The sequence below is a fragment of the Carassius carassius genome, chromosome 21 (assembly GCF_963082965.1).
Source record: "Carassius carassius chromosome 21, fCarCar2.1, whole genome shotgun sequence".
Taxonomy (NCBI): Eukaryota; Metazoa; Chordata; class Actinopteri; order Cypriniformes; family Cyprinidae; genus Carassius; species Carassius carassius.
Genome location: NC_081775.1, coordinates 27,598,287 through 27,621,132, shown reverse-complemented (window position 1 = coordinate 27,621,132; position 22,846 = coordinate 27,598,287). Strand labels below are relative to the sequence as shown.

Below are 22,846 nucleotides of genomic sequence, written 5' to 3'. Positions count from 1 at the left end.
ATTTATCTATAATATTGATTATGAAAATATAAATACAGACACGTATTATTTTATATTTTCTAAATATATATATTGTATGTGTGTGTATTTATATATACATAATAAATATACACAGAACATAAACGTATATTATGCAAACAATATTTTGGATGTGATTAATCACGATTAATCATTTGACAGTATTAATAAAAGTATAATATTTATACTAATATTAAGTATTTTATATTATATTATATTAAATTACGGGGTTTATGATATTACACATATAGGCATTTAAAATATAAAAATATATCAAAATATAACACTTAAATGTGTCATAATACTATAATACACTTATATTATATTTTAATAATATATTTATAAATACTTATATTATATTTTAATAATATATTTATAAATATAAAATAAATAAATATGAAATGTTATGTAATATTTATATTTATTTATGTGTATTATAATGGAGTTTATAAGAAAATTTTATAAAAATATTTAAAACAATTTGATATTTATTCATTTAATATTATAAAAAATATAAAATATAAAATCTTCACATTTTGGGATTTTCTACTTGAAAAAGAATACAAGTCATGGTGGCTCTGATTTTTGGCCAAAATGAGGTATCTTTGATGGTAGCTGTGGGAAGGTGGATCTCAAGGCTAAATTGGCCATCTGAGCTCAGAATGACAGGCCACTGAAAACACGATCACGGCCTAATAAACACACAACACCAATAATTTACCACAGAGATTGTATATCTGCAGACACACAGTGAGCTGTGACTTTCTATTCCTCCCTTGCTTTTCAAAGCACTCTGTAATAGCACACCTGATGAAGTTCTCCTCAAGAGATATATATATCGACTCCAGGAGGTCTTTCCACTCTTACTACTCAAAGTGCTCAAAGTAAATGCAAACGGACAGCGGTGTGGACGGGTTCAAAGCTAACGGGCGCGGACTCCACACCATCCTCTGCAGTAATGTGAGGTTATATAAAGCTGAAGCAGGCAGGCGCCCTGTTATCAATCAAATATATCACGGCGACTGAGAGAACACCTGACTAACTAAGTGTGTTTGAACATAGATAAAATAAACTCAAATAAAAGATGCATTAAGTTTTACTTTACACGTAGGTAACATGCTTCCCACATCAAGAGCACACAGGGAACGTCGATAAAATATGAATGTAGAGAGGACAGCTTCAATATGTCTTCTCTTTAGCTTTAGAAATGCCAGGTGAAGTGTGAGATTTCTTACCTCGCATGGATGACGGCTTGTCGATGGGAAAGTCACCGTCCCATACGATGGAGAAATCCACAGGCAGGTCTCCCATCTCATTCCCTTCATACCAGTACTGTGGGAAAAAGCAACAGGAACAACATCTATATCAGAATAAAAGGGTTTATACTCTCTAACAAAGCTTACATGATTACATCTTTTTTAGCCATTAGAAACACGATCGTTTGTAGACTCAATAGCACTCGTGGCAAAATATGCCCAATCACCACTGACATCATATGAACGTCTCAAGAGACGATTACGGATGAAGATGATGTTATCGTGTCGCTTTGTCCACCAGCCCTGCTCAGAATCAATTCTGATAACATCATTCCTGACCCAATGGAAATTAACTTAAATCCAGATCTAGAATTTTCTGCACACTCCACAGCAATCCTGGAAAAAACACGGCCAATCACGACCGACATCATGCTGATGAGGCCACACCAAGAAAAAGAAAGATAACAAGATTTTCAATGACTTCTTATCCTCTTTTCTCATCAAACACTGACTTTTTTGTTGTTGTTGACAGCCACAATATATATTTACATTTAGATTTTTGCTTTTATCCAAAGAGACCTACAAATGAGGAAAATGGCAGCAATCAAAATCAACGAAAGGGCAATAATATTATATATATATATATATATATATATATATATATTATATATATATATATATATATATATATATATATAGAGAGAGAGAGAGAGAGAGAGAGGGGGGGGGGGGGGGGTTTAATGAATGAAGAAATGCAATGTATATAATTTTTATTAATTGTTATTAAAAAGAAATGACACACACACAGTTAGTTAGCTGCTATATATATCACAGTTATCATCAACATCAAATTAAATGTACTGAAGTGATTTCACATACAAAGCATATTCAATGCAAGTACTTAACATACTTATTCTGATCTGTACTTTAGTGTTGGACGATATGGTCATTTTACAAATCGTGATATCATCAGCCTGTGAGATCGACGATACACGATATTATCGTGCATGGGTGGAGCAAGAGAGAGACTCTTTGTTCTTTTCATAGCATAACTATTTGGTGTTTTAAACCGTGCAGGTGCACGCGAGAGAGCCTATGAAATCACCAATAATCGAAAAAAAACTTTCAAACATACTGATAAACTGACGTTAATTATAAAAATACAGTATTTAAAACAGCTCGTTCATATATAGTCGGACACAACTGTCATCTCGCTTGTCCTGTGACAAATCTGCCGCATCTGCGCACGGAAGTTATCAGTCTAAATGTTCTGCAAAATCAGTCAACGGTGAAAATCAATAGTAGATTTCATGTAAAGTCCAACCATTTAACACTAATATTGGACATAAACGAACACGTTAAATATAAAGTATTCAAAACAGGTAAGTTCATATATTTGGAGTAAAGTTGAATTGAACTGCATCAGTCATACAGCGCTCCGGACCCCGCGCCTCATGACGAGCTCGACACACCGCCACAGAAACAAGAATGAGATGCATTCTAACATAACTTTAGCATTAAACTCTGTTAGTGAGGGCTCGTTTAAAATAGTGCTCACATATAGGGCGTTCAGATTACTTTTTAAAGTGCAATGAAATACCTTATATATGCAGACGATTGTAACGGCCAAAACTATGTATTTTGCATGCATCACATTATAGTGCAGTGTGCATGAAAGTAATAACAAGGCGGCAGAGAGAACTTATCCTCCATAGTGGATCTCACGCAGTCTTTCTACGTCATCACCACATAGTGAGTGTTATACGTTAAGTGATCAGTCTTTAAGAGAAGGACTACGTGAGAACCACTATGGATGATAAGTTTGCTCTGCCGCCTTGTTATTATTTTGTATTTACTTTATTTATAAGCCATGAAAGAGTTAATCTCTCATGTTTGAGAAGAGCGTGTTGCCGTGCACCAGCCATTAAATGTGTGTGACACCAACTCTTTGTTTTCTATCTCTTTCATTTCTTGGATTTAACGGTTTATCCCAGTCAAAGTGGACTTTTTCAGCGACTACAGAGTCTAATCCTCTTTTGCGCGCGCTATGTGTGTGTGTGGGGGTGGGGGTGGGGGTTCTGAAGTGAAATAGCTGGGCAGTTTGATAGCTGAATTATAATAGGCCGTCTAATAAAAATAAAAATAATAATAGTTATTATTATTATTTAATATATTAATAGGATAATGAGCCTAATATCATCCTGACTATCAACAGAGACATCTGCTTACGTCGATATCTCTTGACTATTGTCAATACACGATACTATCGTCTATCGGCACAACCCTACTGTACTTATACAAATATATAAAAGATGTGACCATAGCATTTTTTTTTTTTTTGCATTTTAAATGATTAAAAACTTTCCTGACAAATGAGTAAAACCTAGTATTTTGAAGGATAGAGGCAAAGATTGGTAAAGATTTAAAATTACCATTAATTAGCAATTTGGGGCTGCACAGTGATATTTTAATGTCATCTTATTGATTCTGGTTGTAAATATGCCTGACAAAATTTGAAGTATATGAACTGTTGTTATACTGAATTACATTTTAGTGGGTGTTTTCTATAAATCATGGTCAAATTGTATTATAGTCCATTGTTTGCTCACGGGACACATTTTAATGTATAGGGGAATTGCTGGGGAAAAGCGGTATTAAATTTTGTACTTTGATGCATGAAAACCCCTTTAACTATATATATATATATATATATATATATATATATATACACATACATATATATATACATACACACACACACACACACACAGTAACATAAATACTGAAAACCTGCTCATTAAGTCTTGCTATGGCGTGTCTCCAGCATGCGGCTGCAGATCGTCAGGTGCAGCAGAAAGCAGGTGACGGCGGTTTTTACTGTCTGGGTTTTAATTAGCAAAACAGAGACCACTTAGCCAACGCAACCCTGAGAGAATATCACTGATCAGGCGCATCGATCGGCGGCTGCTTGCTTAAGAGACTTCAAGACCAGATGAGAAGTCCAAGAGAACTCGAGTAAACCTACCAGAGCGAAGAAGCTCTGACTTCAGCGTTATGAACCGCCAAGACCGCACTATAACTTTGTTTCTCTGATAAACATGAGATCATGCCATTTGAAAGTACTATGAAAACACTCAAGAGACTAATCAGTTCAGCACATGGTTTAATTCAGTGCAAAATACAACACACTTTTTGCACTGAATGCAAATTGGCTTTATATACATACAAATGGTTTTCTGGATGATTTATGCAGAAATTTGCTTCATTAAAGCACCCAAATTAGTTATAGCATCTGGTGTTTTAGTGCAAAACCTGCAACTTAAAATGGCAGGTAATGTATTGCATTAAACATGAAAAACTGAAATAAGCACTTCTGATATTGTCCACTAGTAATTTTGTTTCGTTTGCAAATATGATTTTTTTACAGTACAAAACAACATAGCCAACTTGCAAATAAACAGTGCTTAAACAGCATTCTTAATGCATTCTCCCTCAGCATTGAACTGCACTGCATTTATTTCCATTTATGGCCAAACCAAAATCTATTTTGGAAAAAAAAGCACAAGAACACCCAGCCTCGATGAAACCTCATGCCTCGGCCGGTCATTAGGGCCGATTGAAACGTCAGCTGCTACATCAGCGTTCATTCAGCCATACAGCCCAGATAAATCTCAACAGAGAAAACAAGCGCTGCCACATTGCTCCTCAGCCGTCCGAGAGGCCCTGAAGAGTGGAAAATGGGCCTCAGTGGTGTGTGCGGTAAAGCCCAAGTCTTTCTGCAGCTGTCCTCGGGGGTGGGGGTGGGGGGGGGGGGGGGGGTGATATCTGGGAGGAATATCTGGGAGGAACTCAAGCAAGCTCTGCTGTGGAAAAGGTGGTGAAAAGCTGAACTAAACCTCACTCAACCTGTTGACTCCAGGCCCCCAGCAGCCATACATCTCTGAGACACAGCTGCTGGGGTACAGCAACCCCCATACTGGCATACAGGTCGCAGAGGTCACGGCTTCAACATCATTAACTTATCTTGGAATTTGTTGGGCTGTTATGCACTCTCAAGCTAAAAGGCCTTTAGACTAATGCATTTCATATAATGGTGCAAAAATCACAGACATTTCAAACAATGTATTTACATAGAGCAGGTCCGTAAATGTCTGCATTCAACAAATTATCGTATTCTTTCTAGCTAGTTCATTTCATTTAATAGGATGAAACGAGCATAACAGATGTGTAAACATTTTGCATAATAACTATTTGCATAATAATAGTTACATGAACAATGCATGAAGGAGGCCTAATGAGAGACTTTTTAATAAAAAATTTTAAATTGTGTTTTCTGAAAATAAAAACATCTATGAAAACAAAACAAGAAAATAACAATAATAATGCATATAGCCTTTGCTTGTGCTTACGAAATCTGTAAGATCCATCATTAGATTTCTATAATATATATATAATATAAAATCTTTAATATAATGTTTGTATCTGTATAAAAATGTAATGTAATACTAAAATTATAAAAAAAAATAAGATAATTAAATATAGCTAAAAAACTTTGCAGCCTTATTTGAAAACTGCAAAAAATAATTATATATATATATATATATATATATATATATATATATATATATATATATATATATATATATATATATATATATATATATATATATATATATATATATATATATATATATATATATATATATATATATATATGTGTGTGTGTGTGTGTTTTTTTTTAATTAATTTTTTATTTATTTTTTTGCATGAAATTGATGTGTTTTCTTGTCTATTGCTTCTCCTGAGTTGAAAGGTTTGCTTTGAGGAGATTAGCCTGTGTGTGGAAATGGGTGGAAGCCTTTGTGTTTGCCCATACAATACCGCTTATCTCTGCCAGTAGTGAATTGATTTTCCTCCAGCTTGTCTTTCCACTGTATCACAGCATGTTAAGTGTAGACAGCCTGGCCTGGTTCTGTTAGAGGCCTCACTGGAAATGACTGGCAAACGACAGCAAAGTAATCTTACCTCTAAAACCATCCTCAATTTATCAGCAGCCCCGAATGCAAAAAACACAACCCAGGACGGGTGCTATCACAGGAATAAAGGCCATTTCCTCCATTTTGATTTAGCTTTGTACACATCCTTGGGGTACATTTCAATCCCGTTTACACTTTAATCAAAGGTTATAATATCTGCTAGCGGCACATGGGTTTTTAAAGAGACCACTCTTAAAAATTGGTGTGCTCAATAATCCACTTATTGGAGCTAAGTTAATACAGTGCTACCGTTTATGGCAGCAGCGATGATGAATATCCGGAGATATTGACTCTTCACTGCTTCTCAAAAAGCAGTCTTCTCTTGAAATTAAGTGATTGCAATTAATTCAAGTGGAACTTGGTAAAACTAAGTATTTAGTCTTTAATATGATTTTATTGTTTAAAAGATGTTTTCATAGACCTCATCTCTCCGGATACGCTCGGCTACAGTTGCCTGTCAATGGCGTCTTCTTCGAGTGACAGAATGAAAATCAATATATCTTAATGACAGAGGACCTGTACATTTAATTAAGTTACAAATTGGACCAGACTCAGCACAAAAAAAGACACAACGGCATCAATGGTACGAGCAGAATGAGCCTGCTGTGTGTGCGGCACTACTTTATGGTAACTTAATTATTGAATCATAGCTATCCCATTACTAACGACAGTCCAGTAATAACAGCATATAATTCACTTCACCGAATGTTGCGTCATGGGCTAATTTCTAGGTTGGGAGAGGGGAATTCTGGGTTATGATAAAAGATACAGCTTCTGTCAGTCCAACTATGATGTGATTCGGTTTGGTTGAGAGCCACTGGAAATAAATAATGGTATGAGCGGTTCTCCTAAAGCAAGGAGGATTAGGAAAGGTGGCCACATGGATGCGCAAGCAACACGCGTCACCATAAATGAGCTGACCATGCTGACCTAAAGCATTTTTCTGGTGCATCACTCTTGAAGGGATTTCTTCATTTGGAGGTTCTAGTGCAGCTGAGCCTCCTAATACACAGAGAAATGCTCAGGGAGCAGTTAATGTGTTACATTACGGCTGGGACATATACAGTGGATTGATCACCACATTAGTTGATAAATTTATTTTAATAAGACCCACCTGCTTCTGCATGGCAACCTAATAGCATTTAGAGTTTAAAGAAGCAAGCCTGTGACTGCACTGAAATGCCATGAACAAGTAACTGAAATTACTTGGAGAAACTTTTTTTTGGCCGTAGTCAAGCTCAAACTGTTCAACCCATGCAACCCAGGTGATCGTTAAAACGTGTTCCTCTCGGTAGTATGGTACAAAACGGCTAATGCCTGATTGAGCACTTGATGAGAATAATAGAATAATGAGGGTGGTTCAAAATGCCTGACATAAATAACATATAAGTGTTTTTATTCAAAAAGCTTCTGCTACCCTGCATCGAGGATAATGGGGTTCTTTGTGAGGGCTCTCTCCATCAAGAGCCTGGTTCAGAACTTGCGCATTGTGTAAAAAAGGCCTTTGGCGGTGCGTTTCCCGGGTAACACGGCCGGCGCCTGTCGCTAAGGGGTCAGCGGCGCTTAGCAACACTTACGGCTCATGGACTCATTTGGAGTATTTTGCACACCTCTCTCTTCTTGGAAAAAAAGTGAATTTCTTTGGATTTCACTTCAGCCTAGCAAAAAGAACACCCATTACAGGCTTTTTTCTTATGACTAAAATAAAATTAAAAAGTACACAGAGAAAGCAGGTGGTTATTATGTTCTGGCAGGGACGAGAACATTTATCTTTTTTTTCTGTCAAGCGATGTACTATATGAGCAGATGATGCATCAAACCTATGTTCAAGCTAAAGCTGCTCATTAGTGATTCTTGAGTGCCATGCAACTGAAAAATGGTCAGCCTGGAACAAAAGAAACGGTCAAATATGACTGACATGCGGTCATAGGTTTAAAATAAGTAAACAGCTGAACTAAAAACAACTGAAAATGTGGCTTTGAAATATTTAAGTACCTTATATTGTTTCCTGAGAGTAAATATTGTTCCTTTCATAACTGATAATGAAATCTTTGGAAATATTAATGGACCAATAACATCGCCCTGAGGCACACCTTATTGAAATACCATATTTGTTTTTCTTTCACATGATTTGGCTGTTTATTATCATCATCAAGACTAGTGATTACCAAATAGTTGGTTAGCTTTGTCCGATCAACTTTTAGCATGCTATTACTTCACATTAAATGTTTGACCATGATCACAGTGTTTAACTAGGTAATTTTTTTTTGCTCACTTGCCCTGATTATTTACCATTTTCCACAAAGAAACCATGACCACATACCGATTGATTAATTTATTAGCTAGAACAATTAGCATGTTGTTATATAAATGCAACCATCAGCTTTCCCAGTAAAGTTCTTTGTAGAGTATATGTGATGCTAAAGCCACACAATAGCAGCATTGTGAAATACTGAAAAGGCAGCTGTCTGAAATCTAGGGTGAGGCAGGAATGGGAGATGCAGAATGCAGGGCCAGTTAACTTGATTTTTGTCAAAAATAATGACCCCTCAATTCCAGCGTAAGTGAGAGACGTGCCCTAAGGGAGACCACTTATATCAAGATAAGAGCTGATTAACTAGCTGTAATACAACACCAATAGCTTGTGTGCCTTTGTCTTCAACACTGTGAGGTCAGGTATGGTATGGAAACTAATGTTAACAATTGCTGAAATTCCATGCTACAAAAAGGGTCATTCCATAAAAAAAGTGTTTTTTTTTTATAAGTGAATGGAGTTGAAAATAAACAAAATAAATACAAATTGAAACATACATTATTCACTAAAATCTATATAACAAATAATAAAAAAATAATAATACATAAACTATTAACAACAAAGAAAAAAACAAATAAATAAAATTATTGTCCACTAAAATCTACAATAAATACATTTATTTATTTGTCAGAAGTTAACTGATAATTCACTGGAATCAATTCACATCTATGATATTCGTAAATAAAAACAGAAAAGATACAAAAGACTTGAAGTTCTATTGAGAAAAAATGACTGCAGCAAAAACATGATTGAGTACAAATCTGAGGTTGAACTGAAAGTTAAAAAAGCATAAGAGAGAGAACAATAACTACCAAAACCATATCTTTTTTCTATTTGCGTCTCCTATCAGTAAACAAACAGAGCAATATGATTAAATTTCTTGAGTACGAGAAAAAAATAGCTGACCATTTCATACACGTTCTCAGGTGACGTGTAAACAGAAGTTGAAACTGATTGATTCGGTGCCGCCCATCCAAAGGCACTCACAATTTCATTAGCATGGACCCCATGGCCTCAATGTCACCTGCCGTCGGCTCCCAGAAGACTATGCGGTGCCATTCGCCTTGACGGCCATATTGATTGATTCTCACTGCCTCGCATGTGAGAGAGAGGACACGTGTTGTGGAAGGGAGTGGTGGACAGATGATGACTCTCCTGGGAGTCAGTGTAATCTGTATCAGGGTCTACGCTGATGTTCGATTGCTATTCAGGAAAGATGCATGCCATGAGAGAGATGATGTGCTTTTTCTTTACTGTGTCACTGCTAATCATACTATCAATTAATCTGTGCATGTCCAGACCAACACAGATAGCACAATGAGGTGAGAGACAAAGAGACTGAAGATAAAGGGGGGATGGGGGACGATGAGGAGAAACCGTGAGAACGCAAGGGTTTGGTTTCCCATCACAGTAAGGTAGAAACAAAGATCTCATCTAGAAACACTAGTCCAACCTTTCTGAGCAGGTTTAAGTTAGTTAAACTGTCAACATGAACTAGCCATCTACCTGAATCATGCAGCTCCATGCAGACCACAGAACACTACAAGTGAGCTACATCACTCCCATCAAAATTAATGACCTTAACCAATTAACGATCCACAATGTTTATACAGGGCATGCAAACTAGGTGACAAATACTAACAAATCTATACTAGTTAGGACTATCATGACCAACATGATACTTATTTTCAGAAGAAAAAAAAGACAGCCATTGCAAGCTGACAATGAGAAAAAGAGGCACGAAACAAATGATTTGTGTAGCATAAGAAATATATAAATGAGATTGTTCATCAAATTCGTTATTGCTTAATTTAAAATGTCAAAATAAATATATAAATAAATAAAAACAAAATTTTTCTATTTTAAATTTCCTTATAAATAAATAAATAGTCTGGTATGAACCAGTGTCAATACATTACTGTTATTTTGAATTCATATTTTGAATTTATTTTAAAATTTTCCAATTTCTTTTCAATGTAGTGTTTAGTAATTTTATTTTTTTGTGCTAAAAAGTGTCAAATGCGTCAAATATCTATCTGTGTCAAATATCTATGTGTCAAATATCTATCTATCTATCTATCTATATATATATATATATCTATATAGATATAGATATATACATCTATATGTATCATCTATATGTATTATATATATATATATCTATATATGTATATATATATCTATATATGTATATATATATCTATATATGTATATATATCTATATATATATGCCATGCCATATAAATGCTTTTACATACAAAAAACTTAGTCATTTAGGAATCTATTTATGTCACGCTGTGTAACAGCTCTGCAGTCAGTGTGGACAGATAAGTCGCATCACAACTCCTTATGACACAAGATGTTAGGCGCTGTGAAATTGTTGGTTTCGCAAGATTTTACAAATAAAAGACCTGCATAGAAATCCCTATGTCCATATTTATCTGCGATAAGTAAATAAAAAGACCTGTTGCCCTCCATATAGTCAATATACACTGGCATCATCACTGACAGGCAGCTGCAAAACTCACTTTGCATCTAAATGTCTTCAGGTCTGAGGCTGTGTTTAGACTGCACAAGTCGCTACATTTCAATTCCAATTTAAATGCATAGCGCTGTAGGAGATGGCAGCATGGGTCAGAGACAGGGAGACTGATGAACAGGAGGAGATGAGTCAAAACAGATGGAAGGACAACAGTTGCACCGGGGTCCTGCGAGGGGACCTTCGAACCGTGCGAGAACAGCAGCATGTGTCATTCCGGGAAAGGAAGACAATCAATCCAGCATGGGCGCGAGCGCTACAGACGTGATCTTCATTATTAAATTGCGACGGGACATCAATTGTCTTGTCGCAGGGTTTGGGCTAGTGGATTGACCTTTGACCCAGTCAGGGTACAGGGGTCAAAGGGCACACACTCCACCTCCAGCGTGGCAAATGGGGTTCACCGCATTCCTTTTCACCGGGTCACACTGTCGTGCCAAATTACAAAGCACGTCCAGCGCCTAGCTAATTATCTTACAAGATTCCCTGAGGTTACCGTGACAACCAGATGGGTCGCAGACGGCAAGCGCCTGTACCATCCACATATGAGAGCCAACGGGAGGAAGGGGAGAGAGAGAGAGAGATTCTCAATGTCAACATCTTGACATGCTCCATTTTTCACTGGGATTGAGAAAACAACACTTTCAGCGTTATAAATTGATGTCTTCGCTGATTTACCCAGATAAAGAGTCGTATTTTTTTATGATCAGTGATTCAGCGAGAAGTCACCTTGGCTTTCTCAGCACACTTCAGACAAATTCATCACCATCTCTTTGCCCTACAAGCGATGATTCCCAGCTCATGTTAATTTTTTTAATGGAAAAATAATGTCACAAAGCCAAATATAATGAGAGAAAACAATACATTTGTTCGTATGACAATTATTCAAATGCCATCTGGGGTGAGGCTACGCTTGGAAAAACACGCTGATTAATAAATGACATGCTTGCCGTTTAGGATATATTAAACGCAATAGTTCTGTCAGTATTTTCTCACCCTCGTGTCATTCCAAACCCATATGCTGTCATATTGTTCTTTTTACTGCTTACCACAGAAAGTAAATAATCTTCAAAAAGATCATTTCCATTATAAATATGAGTTCTGCACCTCAAGCTTTTGTGACAAACAGACTGAAATTTAATTCAGTGTGTTTTTATAATCAAATACGACACTGTTTGGGAGCAATTAGATATTTTTCATTTTCAAGCTGTGAATTTAATTTATGCAAGCAATTGGAATAATCACAAAAAATATTTCACAGCATTTTCTTCTCATGTTCAGCAGAACAAAATAGCCAATTAAAGCAAGCAAGATGCAAAGTGAATGTTTTAATGCACATTTTATAAGTTCCAATCCATAATTTTTATGCAGTATGTCAAAAATCACATAAAATAAGCCACCGTTCTAAAGTTTGGTTTTGAATGATTTTTTTATGTATTTAAAATAAGTTTCTTATGCTCACTTATTACAATTTAAAAGAACTGTTTTCTATTAGAATACATTTTAAAAATGTAATTTATTCCTGTGATGCGAAGCTGAATTTTCCGCATCATTCCTCCAGTTTTCAGTGTCACATGATCCTTCAGAAATCATTCAAATAAAATGATTTAACACTCAAGAAAGATTTCTTATTATTAATGCTGAAAACCTTTGTGCTACTGAATATCTTCGTGAATAACATGATTAATTTTTCAGGATTCTTTGAAACATAAGAAGTAGGGCTGGTAAGCGATTAAAATTTGTAATCTAATTAATTACATGATATGGTAATTAATCGCACATCAAATTTGGAGAAATTACTCTGAAAAGATAAAGTCATTGTTGTGCAAAGCATCAAACAGAGATTACAAAAAGTAGGTTTAGCAAGAAATATTTTGTTTGATAAAATGTATTACATATACTCTTTTGGACCATGTGTGTAAATGATGACAGAATTGGCATTTTTGGTTGGGTGAACTATAACTTTAATAATTTATTTTCTTAATTTTAAAAATATTACTATGAAAATACTAAATTATTTTTTTAATGAAATGACACTCTAAATAATAAACAAAAACTGCCAGTAGGTGGTGGTAAATGTTTTAATGATTAAGTCATTGAGTCATTTATTCATTCATTTGATTCATTCAGTAGTGAAGTAAATGGTTCTATATGAATGGTTCATTGAATCATTAGGCTTGTTCGACTTGAAGCGGGTCGTCACCATCTGACCAATCGGTGTGTGACATCGAAGAACCGCAAGAGCTTATAGAGCAGATGACTCCTTGTGCTTTTGAATCGCTCACGGTACTTTGATGTCATACACCGATCAGTCTGCGCAGCGCCACTTCAGAGCCAACGCGACTATGGCCAATGGTTCAACGCGCCAAATGGTTCACCAAATTCGTTCAAAACGTGGATTAAGAAATTAAATGCCACTGTGGGTTACTTGGAGATGAACAGTTCTGCTTTGTCTTTTTCTTTTGGTTTGAAAAATTGAGCAAAACAGACAACATTGTGTCTAAAATAACACAATATTAACTTCTTAATGTTCTTAATCTAAACAGTTGTATAAGATGAGTATCACATTTGCCTCATGTGATATTGCACGTAGCCTACAGCTAGTGCGATATTTATTAATTATGTGATGTAAATATGAAACAAAATTTCAAACAGGGGCATTTTGCCCCATATCTTGAATTTTAGGGATATTCTCTAGGCTCCATCACACAGTAAATTGTTGCCCTGCCTCATATTAGTCATCAATGGACTGTATCAAATGGCAGATGATCCACATACAGTAGGTCTGGGATGGGGCAAGTGCGTTAAATGTGTTAATAATTTTAACACATTATTTTTCTCCATAATTAATAAATCTAATTAATGCGTTAAATTACCAGCCCCAATAAAACGATTTTAAAAAAGCATTACTTTGAAACATAAATGTTGCAATGCAAATGTATTCACTGTGACTTTTGTTCAATGTAATGAATTCTGGCTGAATGAAAGCATTAATTTCTTTCCAAAACAACAAAATTGTACTGACCCCAAACATTAGAACAGTAGTGTATATGAATGGAATCCAGGATATTTCTAAATGCCACTAGCTCTTGAGTCTCTAATAACCAAACATCATGACATTACATTGATATTTATGGTGTTTTTTAGTGCTTGACATTAGGGTGAATAAATAATAACACAATTATTTCTTGAAGAAATTCTGCCGATGCTAAAGCATGTCAACTTTAACCTTCAGATTAAGCCACTGCTGTAAAGAAAATCTAATTTTCCTGCATTAATATCCACTATTTATCATGTGTTCCTAAATTGAAGAGCAGTTCATATGTGAAAGAGTTGTTGTCTTAGAAATAAAGCAAAGTGCTCTTACCGAAGTGTTCTGGCACTGGATGCAGGAGCTGTTAAAACGGACCGCGGGAATACGCTGGACTTTGCCCTGGATTTTAAAGACGCACTCATAGTTCTTTTGTCCTGACTGAGGCTGGGGCAAGTTCCGAGCTCGCAGCGTGATTGGCCGAACGATCCCCGCCGGTACCAGGATGTCGCTGCTAGGCAGAATCTGCGGGCAACCCTGAAAATGACAAAATAGACAATACCTTATAATTCAGTCTCGGAGCCAAGCACAAACAGTCCCGACTCATAAATATCATAACTGATTCCACTTTCATTCCAAAGATGACACTGATTCCAGTTTATTGAGCTCAAGGACGATAAATAACGTCTATCGGGCTGAAACTTTGCCAACAAATGTGGTATTCGGTCTCACACAAATGTGCCAACAAAGGAAATCGAGGCCATTAGGGTGGGAATAACTTAAAATCCAGCAATCTGAGGCTAAAAACCCTATTACACAGCACTTGAATCCATCTCCATTTTACGAAACGCGGGTTCTCTGGGCAGATTACACTGATGAAGCGGTAAATGAATATCTTCCTTAGTCCTGCGTGTCAAGTCACGCTAGAAGAGTCATTACAGTCTACTCTACCCATAACTGATTGTGGCATTTATCAAAGACACTCATATTGACGTGACTTCTGATCACACCGATGGAAAATGAGTCTCATATCCTGAGATATCCTGGAGCAGGTCAGAAACGACGACAAGGAGAGAAACAAGGTTTTTGTTTAGGCAAACCACATTAATTACTTTGATGATTATCACTTATCGACGGATGTACAGAGGTGTTGGTTGCAAACCAGGTCTTCTCATTCCAAGTTGTGCATCTGAGGATATTCCGGACGATCTGTAATCTATTTAACACTGAACAATAATCAGGGTGGCAGTAAAAGCAATTTGCAGGCAGAGGAGACATAAATCAGAGCGACTAGCTGCCCAGCTCACTGGCAGTCTGAGCCAAAAAAACAACACGCTTAACAATGATGCAACTATTTAACCCAGACCTCCATCAATCTGCACAGGTTTGCATATCAGCGTGACAATAAATCTAATTTTCATATTGGGTGTTTGTAAGGAAGGATTTACTCCCCGTGGAGGCACGAGAGGTGCACAGGTGGTGACTGCAGCGAGAGGAAGGATAGCATGCCTTCATACTGCAAAATGAGCACGATGAATCACCTTTAGTTCTGCCAAAGATGACAACAGTGAACAAATGATAAATTACTCCAGACGACTGGCCCGTAAACAAATACAACATCCACGGGCATCAGAAGGCAACTCTGATAAGGCGAAACTAGGGATGGGCGAATTTAATAAGAAAACAAAGGTTGGTCACCGAAAAGGGTTTCAGCTGTTGCAATTCTCTGCAAAAATACTGAATCTGTGATACAAGGCTCAGAACCGCAAAGTATACATACTTTTTTCTGCTTCCTGGTATCTCTACTTCCTCAGTGTATAGTAAAAGAAGTATTTCAAACAGTGCTGCATGTCTAAATGAGCAGTACACATGTAAAAAAACAAGATTTAAAAGTATACACCAGATGTGTGCTTTCTGGACACTTGGCTGGACTGTATGCATGCCACACACTTGCATAATAACAGAACATACTTTGACCAGCCAAAAAGGAAGTTCTTCATCAAATGTATGCAGTACATTTACTAAATTACCCAATTACTAAATTAAATTAACAATAGCCAGACAGAATGATGACTGAATAACATAACATCGTAATGATAGACAGAACAACATAACGACAAACAGACAGACAGATGATAGATAGATGGATAACACACCGAGATAAAAGATGGACAGATAGATAGAACAAAAGATAAACCGAGAGAGACAGACAGACAGATAGACGGCAGACAGAAAGATAGATAGAACGAACGACATATAGATAACAGATGGACAGAATGACAGGCAGATTCTGGCAGAAATAAAGGAAATTTGACAAAAACAGAGAGAACGAGACTGAATTACTAAATTTGCACCACTGCTCCGAGTTCCTGCTGGAGTGGATTTCACAACACTAAATCCTTTCTCTTACAAAGTTTCAAAGTACCTCCACGAGAGGCTGATTCAAGATGATGAAAACGAGAGGGACAAATTACAACCCATGGAGGAGCGCTAACAGACTCCAGTCAGAGATATTTAGCACAGGTGAATCTGCTAATGGACTATAATGGGCTTTTCATCAAGTTTTTGCCATTTAGAATCGGGACGCAGCTGCTCCATTGTGTGCGTGCACTCCCAAGTTTTAGCACATGACATCATTAGTCTCATCCAAAACCACCATTAAGCTATCCCAATAATTCCTCCGACCATAAGCGTTGGATAAAATGTCCATCCAACCATCATTAATATTACAATCAAAACTGTCCTTAAATATCACAATAGCTTGGCTGATTGTTGTCTGCTGTCAATTAGAAACCTCCACCATCTTTTCTCTTAACAAACCTGCTAACAACATCCATTGCTGTGTATATTCTGCTCAAATTGAAGGCAACTCCCCCCGAAGACATTTCCTTTCCCGTCCCTCTTAATGTCAGTTTGCTTGTTTTCATTAACAAGCTCCAATCACTACTTAATTATGAATTAAACAAGCCAGGAATGGAGTGCTTGCTGAACGTGGCTCAAAGGTTACAGATAAGCAGAAGAGCTTGTTAACTAAAGAGTGGTTAGGTAATGTCAGCGTTTAACAGTACATAACTCATCACGCCGGGAGCACTGCATGTTCTTCTGATTGGACGAGCCTTGTTTGAAGCCACAGCAATTGAATTCTATATTAACGTGCCATGTTGCCATGGTGGCATCTGTAAACAGCCTACCAGTAAGGCTAATGAAATATATTACGCTCAGAAGAATTGTTTATCGAGGATATGATTATTATGATTATTAATATGCTTCATTACTTATGGGACAGCCGTGTCTTTGCATCATGTTGTGGCTAAAACCAAATAGCTAGCCTTTAGGCATTATTTGCATGACCTTAAACAGATATTAACAACAGGATATGATGTCACACCTGCTGTTTGACAAATAAATGTAAACGGTATAATTAATAAATATGTGATTCAAATAATAAAATTTAAAAGGTTAAAACACAATATCTACTTTTCCAAGACACTACAAACAACGGAGCTTGAGGTTTCTAGGTTTCAATGCAAAATGTAATAAAATAAAATACCTTGGTCTTTTTTTTTTTTTTTTTTTTTTTTTAAAGCAAAACTATATACAAATTCTTAATTTACTTTTAAGAAAACTACTTTTTCTTATTTTAAGGGTATATTTATTAGTATTCTGCTAAGTTTTTTTTTTTGCTTAAAACAAGAAATGTACAATCCTACACTGATTGTAAGGCTGGGCAAAAAAAAGAATTTAAAAAAAAAAAAAAAATTTATGAGGTCGAATCAATATCGATTCTCAAAAGCCACGAATCCATCTTTTCCAATATTTATTTTAGCACACATTTAAAACAAGATCTGATTAACGTGAATCTTATCATTACCTTAGACATTATTTTATTGCCCACCCTGGTTTGACAAACCTGTGATGTACAGCTCACACACATTTTTGCAATATTAAATAATATTAAAAACAACATTAAATTAAATTAATAACTAAATAAGTTGTGTGAATGCCATGTTTATTATAGTCAATGAAAACTTAAATTCAAATTAAAAAGCATTTTCGTTGCTTGAAATAAAAATAAACATTAACTGAAATAAAATATTTTAAAAAGTTTTATTTCAGCTAGTTGCTCAAGCAGCCTTTCTCATTTTAATTCAGTTTGACTTTATGTACCAAAATAAAACTAAAATAAAAATGAATAAAAACTACATAGACTAAAATGAAAATCCCCTGAAAACTACAAAAACACTACAAAAAAATTACAATTAAATGAATACAAATGAAAATTAAAGCTTGTTGTTGAAGCCTATAATAGTATTTAAATGACATTAAAACAAATGCTGTTAAGTGCAACTTAAAAAATAGTAAACACTGTACCGCAAAGTCTCTCGTTGCCATATTTGTGCACTGCAAAAACGAAAAACAGTCCAATAAAAACACCCAGTGTTTGCATTCACACCGGCTTAAACGATGAATTATCCCATTTGGCTTTCAAGTAAGGTTTGGTGTCTTCCTGTGTGACATCATAACGCCACCACCCGTGTTTTTATGTATCTATGCGGCGGCGGTAACTGTATCCAGCCACCCGAGCAGCTGCTTGTTTCCCCAGTAGGGTTTTTCCCTGCCACTGATTAGCACCCCATTAGGAGAGGCCTGGCAGCTTACTGCCTGTTGACAGTCTCTCCATTAACCTTATTGTGCATATCCTGCTTATCACACAGCTAAGCACTTTTCTCTGTTGAAACATAAAAAGCCGGAGCGGCCGAAGGAGAGAAATTCATGTCACACATTTAGAAAATGCCCCCCCCCCCCACACACACACAAACATATGCAAACACACACACACACACACACACACACTCAAAATGCACAAGAAATCATATTTTTCACTGCAGGTCGGCTACAGGAAAAAACGAATTGTTGCTTACATATATAATTTCCTGAGCAGTTGGTTGCTCAGTCACTCACTCTGTTTTTCTCGTTTTTTTCCATTCCTTCTACCCTGTTAATCCCATTTTCAGTCTTCATAAGCCATAATCCATGAAATATGCTCCCTTCCCTCAGTGCCGAGAAAAATAAATTCAGTTTCCAGATCACTTGGGAGCTGTTCCAATTAAATGTTACATGATATTTTTGACCTTATTCTTCAGCTAAACCTGATTTTTTTTAATGGCCTGTATAATCTGAGTCGCGGCACGTGTCGAAGTTTCTAAATCTTTGATTGGTTGATTGACGATATTCTGAAGGTGCTTTATGAAGCCTGACTTGAAAGAACAAGAGAATAAGAGCTGAATGCAGGCAGCTTATGCTCTTCTGTGTCAGCCGCTCCACAAGGATGCACTGTTTTCTTTCAAATCAAAGTGTAAATACACGTAGAAAACATATCTTTGTGGGGTGGCTGACACAGAAGAGCGTAAGCTTCCTGCGTTCAGCTCATATTCTCATATTCATATTCTCACGGCTTAATTTTTTATAAATACTAGTGAGAGTGGGAGTGTGCTCGCTTGTGTGTGATTATAATTGCAGGGGATATATCATATATAAAAACACATAGACATTACATTTGAGAATTCTCCAATCCTTTGACAGCTCATTTTATTTGAACCGTCACCTGACGTTGTCTACTTGCATTGATATCAAGATCCCAAAGGCTGCTATGATACTCAAGCCAAAATGTTAGTATTGATCCAACACTAACCATGCAAGACACAAAGAATAACCCTCCTCTTAATGTACAAATGGAGCACTTGTTATCGCTACAGCTGAAAGACATTCGTTTGGCACAAACAGCCAAAAACACAAAGAAAGCACAAGATCAGCTGCCTTGCTTCAGCTTTAAAAGACTCTTATCAGAAAATCTTCATGCAATCTCGATGTCAGCCTCAGCCATCTCTGTTTTAGCAGTCAAATGTATGCTAATCTAAAAAGATAGCTTATCGCCAACGGCTGGCATGAGAAGTGAGGACGAGGGCACTGTTTGCTGTGCATGGAGACTGAAGACGTGAGGGGCGTGGTGTAATGGCTGGCTGCTGACAGACGGCCACCGTGTCACTTCATGTGTGGCGACGCAGTCCAGCTCGAAGGACCACAGCAGCCAGAGCACTTCCTGCTGAGCTAATGTCACTCATCCCACAATTAATAACCTCTGCCCGCAGTTCATTAATGAAAGAGTCGCCCCACCGAGAAGAGACGAGACGAGGAGGAGGAGGAAGAGAGCGAGAGTGTGAGAATGTGAAAGAAAAAGAAAGATTGCATTGTGGGAACAAGAAAACAGATTGAGAAGGGACAGAAGGAGAAGTGACACTTGGAGAACACTAACGGGGAGGCAGAGCATCAAAGTAAGGAGGAGGAAAAAACAAAAGCTATGTGAGAGAAAATGAGGAGAGGGAGGCGCCGGGGTCCCAGTGGGAAAAAGGCCCGTTTGAAAACGTGTGCGATCTCTCTGTGGTCATTAGTCTTGATGAATCGTGTCCCTGCAGTGCTGCTCTTTAAAGTTAAATACATACATAAGCTAATTAAGCTTCCTGTAATGATAAATGCTACAGAGGGAGAGCGATATTACGGCTCACCAGCAGTGCTGTCAGTCAATGTCACTCACATCATGACACAGCAAATGCAAAACACTCAGTAACTGCAACTTTTACAACTTTCTTTAATATACATACTGCTTGACAGATCAGTCATTCATGCACATTCATATATATATATATATATATATATATATATATATATATAACAATATGTTTTATTACACATCAAAAATACCAGATTGTTAAGTAGATTTTGCAACGCAAACTAGATGGCACAATGCCATATCTTTATGAATAATCTGACAGGTTGAAATCATAAACTTATAAGCCTCATAATTTAAAACTTTAAAATGTAACATTTTATATAAATTTTCAAATTCATATAAAAAAAAAAACACATTTCAATTTTAATACAAAAATAATGAACCAATTTGTTCATATATATATATATATATATATATATATATATATATATATATATGTATATCAAATATATACTACTATGTAGGTATTTCACTTTTTTATTTTAGGCATAAAATAACTGCTATTATGATATAGATATGTTTATATATATTTTTTAAATCACAAATAATACCTTAAGTAACATTGTGTTAATTTTTTTAATAGGACATTTGAAATTCTATTTAATCAATAATGTAATGTACACACACATACAATTATGTATGTAAAAAAAAAAATATATATATATATATATATATATAGTTCTCACAATTACAATTTTTATATATTATTTATTATGTATTTATTTCCCTTTTTTGATTTTTAGCCAATTTAAATACAAAATTGTGTGCCACAGATAAGTGTATACAATTTATTATATTATATCATATTATATTATATAATCTCATAGTTCCTATATTACATTACACACACGACGTGTATGTTTTTTTTAAATGTAATTAATAGCCTATTTATGACATAAACAGAACTATAATAAAAGATTACTACAAATTAAGGAACATTTAAAAAATGCAGTGCTGCAAGCTTTGGCAGCCAAAAAGAAAGAGATTTAGAGTGTCTTGCACCGATAAATCCACAGCCAAACAATTCCCTGCATCAGCTGTTTCAATGCTACACACACACACACACACACACACACACACATATATACAGACTGCCAGAACTAACACTAGTCATAAAGATTTATACTCCAAAACTCGCATCCAGCATCCTCAGAGAACCATCATATTTACACAAACTCTTTCTCCCTTAAAGAAGACAGTTTTAGAGCTCTTGCTTGACCCCCGAAACTCAAAAACACTTCCATCTTACCGACCACACAATAAGAGAGGGAGAGTTGAAAATGCATTTCTCAGTGCGGGCCGTAATTAGGTGTTCGTGGATCACCCGTTCCCAGAGGTCACCTACCGTGAGCTTAACAAACACGCTGTAGCCTCATCAACACGGCAAAGCTGGCAAACAGACACGAGGACATCCGCGCGTGATGTACAGATATAATGAAACGCATTTTAATACAACAGATCAAGAGAATAAGACCCTTATTAGACCAGCAGCTGCATTCAGAACTGGTCCAATCCAGAAAGGACAAACTTACAGTCACTTTAATTGGCAATGTGAAGGTCAAACAATGTGTGTAAATGAAAAGACAGTCACTGACTGCAGGTGTCATTTTTTTTAGCTGGTAAATTCAGTTCTTATACTATTTTCAAATTTACTTGAAATTAATATTAGCTAGCTTGTTGATTTTGTTACCGTTTAGTTGTTTATTAAGCCATTTTGCTTTATGAAAACAAATTATATTATCTAAAATAAGCAAATAAACTTAATAAAAATAAAATCAAGTTGTGAAACTGCAAAAACCAGAGCCACCAGACTCCGGAATAGTGTTTGAGCAGCAATCGAGCAGTGTACTTTTGCTATAGTAACTTCAAGGCACCTTTAGACTAACTTTAGATTTTTTGGGTCTGTTTAGTTACAGAAATGTTGGAAAAAAGGTAGTTTTTTTTTTTAAATACATAAATAACGTTAAAAAAATCTGGGGTTGGTAAAAATTTGTAGATGTCTCTTTAAAAGACATTAAGATTTGATAAAGGAGCACAGTAAAAACCGTAATCTTGTGAAATATTATTACAATTTAAAATAACAG

At 36.0% G+C, this 22,846-nt stretch overlaps 1 protein-coding gene across 1 annotated transcript in view; it reads right to left on the bottom strand.

Annotated features, from left to right (window-relative positions):
• LOC132098035 (plexin A3) overlaps positions 1 to 22,846 on the bottom strand; it is a 153,616-nt gene that overhangs the window by 31,438 nt on the left and 99,332 nt on the right. Inside the window, exons 10-11 of the mRNA XM_059504140.1 lie at positions 14,531 to 14,731; positions 1,254 to 1,350 (exon numbers count right to left, since the gene is read on the bottom strand). Coding sequence (XP_059360123.1) covers positions 1,254 to 1,350; positions 14,531 to 14,731 — 298 coding nt within the window. The remainder of the gene's footprint in view (positions 1 to 1,253; positions 1,351 to 14,530; positions 14,732 to 22,846) is intronic.